This window comes from Salmo salar, chromosome 17 (genome assembly GCF_965601325.2).
Source record: "Salmo salar chromosome 17, fSalSal1, whole genome shotgun sequence".
NCBI classification, from domain to species: domain Eukaryota; kingdom Metazoa; phylum Chordata; class Actinopteri; order Salmoniformes; family Salmonidae; genus Salmo; species Salmo salar.
The window spans coordinates 2,005,246-2,011,245 of record NC_138307.1 but is presented as its reverse complement, the minus strand read 5'-3'; the positions used below and the strand labels follow the sequence as shown (position 1 = coordinate 2,011,245).

General features: G+C 41.3%; 1 protein-coding gene across 1 annotated transcript in view; it reads right to left on the bottom strand.

Moving 5' to 3' along the window:
* Positions 1-316: 316 nt before the first annotated feature.
* nalf1a (NALCN channel auxiliary factor 1a) overlaps positions 317-6,000 on the bottom strand; it is an 85,570-nt gene continuing 79,886 nt past the window's right edge. Inside the window, exons 2-3 of the mRNA XM_014151342.3 lie at positions 5,593-5,764; positions 317-3,633 (exon numbers count right to left, since the gene is read on the bottom strand). Of these exons, the coding sequence (XP_014006817.1) occupies positions 3,305-3,633; positions 5,593-5,764 (501 nt within the window). The 3' untranslated portion in view covers positions 317-3,304. The remainder of the gene's footprint in view (positions 3,634-5,592; positions 5,765-6,000) is intronic.

The window sequence follows — 6,000 nt, the reverse complement described above, 5'->3', positions numbered from 1 at the left end:
AACCATAAAAATATAAAACATAGAACAAAACCCCAAAAACATCAAAACACCCAAAACAAACACCCCCTGCCATGCCCTGACCATACTACAATGACAAATAACCCCTTTTACTGGTCAGGACATGACAACCTGTTCACCAAAAAAGTGCTGGGGGACTGCTTTTTTGCTATTGTTTGAATCCCAGATTGCCCACTTACCACAGAATATTGGCCAAATTCAATTGGTCTGGCTACAGGCCTACAGTCAGGTAACCGTGGTCAGTGGTACAAAATAAAATACAATCCAAAAGAAAGCAGACAACAATCATATTTAACATCATTTTTATTTTATTTTGAACAAAATTTTAATAAATGTGGCTGCATTTCTCTTACGTTCAAAAAAGATGATGACTTTCGAGACGCATTATAAATTATTTCATCAAACTCTTTTGTAGAAAAAGAAAAGATAATTGCAAACTAAAGCATCTATCTTATGATAATATGACAATAGTAAGATAAATAAGGTATCTGTGTTCTTTTTTTTTTTTTTTTACAATTTTTCTTCATTATTTTCCTTGCACACACCTATCACACCTTTTCCCAATCCTCTCTCCTACTGATCTGACTTACAATGCTGTAGACAGTTCTTAACAAGGTCCAACTTCAAATAAAGTACAACATTAAAAGGCTTTATAAAGCATGCATAAAGTCTTCATAAGCACTACATACTGTAGATGCTTATAAAGCCTTTACAAGTTGTAGTTTGTTTGAAGTGAGACCATTAACAGAAAATGCAACCAAAAACAAGAAAAACAAACACAAGAAGCTTTCCCTAAAAAGAAAAACAGAACAATCTGGAATATCTCACTTCTCTAGGACATATTTACACCAGTTAACAGTTGTTCAACTGAAGTCCAATGCATATGGCATAACATGTCATTCAACATCGTGTTTTTTCTTCAGAAAAATTATTATACAACCATTGTGCAGACAAACTCTCTGTTGAATCACAAAAACAACAGTTGTATCACAACCATTCTGCCAAATGTGTTGTACATCAGTTGTGCAACTTGAGTACTGTATATACGGGGCCAGACAGGGTTGGGACATCTGCATAGATCCACAAGGTTCAGATCATGAATGTTTGGGGGAGCTTGTTGGAGGTTATTTCTACAGAGAGGGGGTTACATCCGCTGCTGTCTTTTGGGGGAATAAAGTTAATGTGAGGGAAACAATGAAGTCATGTTGTTGATTGATGGTTACAAAGAACAGTTCACCTCGATGAGTGTCTGTGAGAAAATCAACTGTTACGAGGACCTAAGGGGGAAACAGTATAATGTGAAAAGGCTATAGCACATAGCCTTTCAGGGTGAAGTTTTCCCTAGGTAAAGATCAAGGATCAGTTTTCCCTCCCCCAATTCTAACACCTAACCATTAGTGGGTAAAATGCTAAACTGACTCAAGATCAGCGTATTGAAGAAACTTCACCCTAATCCTCAGATTGATGTCTTCATGCCCAGAGTACGGTTGACTTTAGAGTTATTCCGGCTGTACTGATTATATGTACGCGTAGAAAAAACAAAGGTGCCATAATATGCACTACTCAGTTAAATGGGAAGGATAATACAGGGGATGTCAAGGTCAAAGGTGAAAGCATAAGGAGCCTATCAGATGTCTTCCCCTACGTGCAATATCAATGAGTACCGGTTAGCAGCAGTCACACCAACGGAGTAAATACAGTATGTAGAGCCAGCCCTTGAAAACTCCTTACACTCACACAAACGCCTACTAGCTAAGGCCTTAGATCTGTGTAAAGATACAAGGTTATTATCTTGGTCACGATGATAATAAGGTCAAATAGAGACAAAGAGTATGTATGATCCATCCTGGGTTCAAATTGTGTCCGTTTTCTGTCGAATGTGTTGAGCATTTGATTGAGCTTGTCTGGAGATGCCACATGGGCAGGGTTTTCATTTATACTTTTGGGACAATCCCATTGGGTACATTGTGCCAGGCAAGCTCAATCGAGTGCAGCTAAAATATTTCAAAGAGAACAAATACTATTTGAACCCAGGTATGGTTGATCTTTTCAATGCTACTCGACTAGCACTTTCGCATCTGAAAACGACTCAGTAAGAGATATATTTTGTTTCGATGTGTTCCTGTGTCTCCCCTTGTGACACCTCTCCCAATGTGTGAAGAGAACTGGCTGTAATGTACTGGTATGACGTACCAGAGACTTATATTGAGAAATATATGAGTCAAATACAAAAGCCTGACGTACAGTTCTAGGATGTACTGCTTTAGAAAAACAGAGTCTATCTAAGCCAACAGGTGACTTGATTTGAGGTAAATTGAGCTTTGTTGATCCGACGTCCCCTTTGGGCCCATCACATACAAACACATGGACACAGGATAATGAGAGAGAAACTTATTGGCTCAAATAATATAAACTCCGAGGTACACTGAAGCCAATTGGTGGGACAGTTTTGAATCCAAGTGACAAGACCTCCACTGCTACCCTATTCACACTACTGAGCCAAGCTAAGACGAGCTGAGCTGTACTGTACTGCACTGGCCTGGTTACACATTCAGCATATTTGCTGGAACCATGCAACCGTGTAAAGAAAACAATCCAAGCGAGCACAATACGGTTCAGATCGGCAAAATAGTGTAAAAAGGTATACTACACCTGCTCTTCACTGGCTCTGGATTAGAGTTATATGTACTGCCATGAGAGAACCCTGTTATGACTGATATTTTCAATGTATCCACCAGGACAGGCGGGGATCTATAAGTGTTTACTCTTTCTGTTTGTGTTTGAGTTAAGAATATTGTTAGCATATCCACTGTCTGTTACCTCAAAAGAAGCTAAATGTTACTGGTGATGAGAGGGGTGGATAAAAATACACAGGTTGGTGATACCTTTTTCAATATTCTCTGCCTCTTATATGTTCTAAGACAACCAATTCACATTCCAATAAACTCCACAAACAACTGAACAAGGAGGAGAGAGAAAATTATATCGTACATTCTGATGAAACAAGAGACAGAAAAGGTGAACTCAGGTTTAGATTGACACGGTGATATGATATTGATCCTTTGGTCTGAGGTGTGTTGGCCCCGCCCATGTCGTCGCCTCTCCACATGACTACAATTCCCAGCATCCTTTGCTCCTGGTAAATTGCTCTCACTTCCTGTGGCCCAATTAGGCTTTAACAGCACATACCAGGGACCTTCCAGGGTTCTCTCTGAACAGAGACGCAGCAGCCAGAACTGGTCAGAACCGGTTTTTCAACTCACTCACTTTTTGCAATTTTTATCCATTATTCCTCACTGGAGGAGCTTTCCTCCAGGGGGAAAATGGCAGCCACACCGATGACCCCAGTGGAATTTTGGGAGCTGGTGGTGATGGTGACTACAGTGTGCAGGAGAACAAAGACCAGCAGGCACAGCTTCAGCCGGCCGCTGCTGCTGCACAGTCTGGTGGGTGTTGCGGCCGAGGTGACTGATGTCGACACCCTCTGTTGGTGATGGCAGGAGGGTGTTGGAGTCCTTTTCAGCGTCCCACGGGAACGGTTGTCCGGTTTAGAGTCCCACCGGACGTCGCAGCACTCTGCCTGGTTGTTGGGCTGCCCATGGCTCCCCAGTAGCCCTGTGGGGGATGAAGAGAGTAGTGGGTAAACACCATAAATGCTCATGTCTCTGTGCATCCCTCTCATGCGTCCCTGTGTGTCTATATCATCCATGCCTGTGTCTGATGATGATGACAAACTCAATTTCCCCAATACCAATAAAGTGTATTCATTCATTCAGATGACCCACAATAAGCTAAAGAAATGACCCAGCCTAGTTCCAGCCTTACTTACAGTGTGTTAACGCATTGTTTTGTTGAAATGTATCACCAAAAAAATACATATTACCATGTGCATAAGAGCATAAATACCAGTCAGTATGCACGGTTAAACCATAGTCTTCATACAACTTAACTATCAGTATCATTATGTCATTTGTTGTATCATAACCTAACAATAATGACCCTATACTGAATTCAAAATGAAAAAAAGTCACATTTTGTAGCGACCCCATATTGCAGCACGGTAAATATAATCTACACCGCTGCCCACCAGGACACCTACAGCACCTGATGTCACCGGAAGGCCAAAAAGATCATCAAGGATAACAACCACCCGAGCCACTGCCTGTTCACCCCGCTACCATCCAGAAGGCGAGGTCAGTACAGGTGCATCAAAGCTGGGACAGAGAGACTGAAAGGCCATCAGACTGTTAAACAGCCGTCACTAACACAGAGAGGCTGCTGCCGATATACAGACCTGAAATCATTGGCCACTTTAATAAATAGATCACTACTCACTTTAGTAATGTTCATATATCTTGCATTACTCATCCCATCTGTTGCATCTTGCCTATGGCACTCAGTAATCACTCATCCATATATATTTTTTTATTTATTTAACCAGGCAAGTGAGTTAAGAACAAAATCTTATTTACAATGAGAGACTACCCCAGACAACACTGGGCCAAGTGTGCACCACCCTATGGGACTCCCAATCACAGCTGGATGTGATGCAGCCTGGATTTGAACCAGGTACTGTAGTGATGCTTCTTGCACTGCGATACAGTGCCTTAGACCACTGCGCCACTCAGGAGCCCCGAAGTGTGTGTATTTATATATATGTATATATTCTTATTCCATCCCTTTACTTAGATTGGTGTGTATTAGGTAGTTGTTGTGGAATTGTTAGATTACTTGTTAGATTTGACTGCACAGTCAGAACTAGAAGCACAAGCATTTCGCTACAATCGCAATAACATCTGCTAGCCATGTGTATGTGACCAAGAAAATATGATTTGATGTCACGCCTTGTGTAATCTCTTTTCAAAGAAACTGCCAGTTCACACTAAAGGAAGACATCAAATGAGCGGCAGAAAAACAGGGATCTCAAATGGCAAAGCCTACCATTTAATCGCTGACGCACAAGTAATAAAAAAATATCAAAGGCTATTCTAATTACGGTATTGAAATACTTCAAACTTTGAGGGCTGGGGGAAGAAATAACAGAGCACCCCACTGAGATCAAATCAGGACAGGGTAGGTCATGTTATTCTGGTTCTGTAGTTGTGCCCAAAAAAATTCTACCCTGTAGTTGTACCCCATCACAGTGATTTCTCAGCAATACACTTTACACTTAGAGGGAAGTGTCATTGACTTTACTAACACTGCCTTATGTGGCAGCTAGATGTCGCCAGTGACAAGTACTATAATTCATTGTTGGCTAGGTTCCCAGAGTTCAAAACCATACAACTTTATTGATACCAGTGAAAAGTAATAATACAAGACATCATCAGGGGCACAAGCGCACTATTACATATATCCTCCAACATACAATTCCATCCAAAGTCCATCTAAATTCCGACATTGAGTACATTTCAAAATTAATTGACCCAAAGCCACCTATCCTAGATCTATGGTGCATCTCAGCTAAACAGCATAGCCCTAGAGTGGATATACGCCCACCCGTATAAGCTGTGGCTACAAATCACACTTGATTGATTGACTGACTGATTGATCAGTCCACACCACCACACTCACCTGTACATATGAAGCTGGGACTTCCTCCGTGGATGAGATCGTCGTTGTCCGGCAGTATGAAGGGACACCTCTGCTGAACCTCCAGGCAGTACTGGAGACACGGTACTGTCCTCCCACAATGCCTCTGTGTGGTGGGGAAATACTGTGCACACAGCCATGGTTTGTAGGCAACCTTAGAGGTAGAAAATAGAGCATGTTAGTTAAACCAAATGAAACCCATATGTAAATGTAAACAACTTAAAGGGGAAGTTCAGTTTTAGCCATCATAAATAAGCAAACTATTACTTTGACATCAAGACTAAGCTATGTCTGTTCAATAACAAAGGTCTCAGTGGTCTTCTGTATGGCTCTGAATGTTAGTAAATAACATCCATCCTATCTTCAAAACAAGAGATTTTTCAGTACACA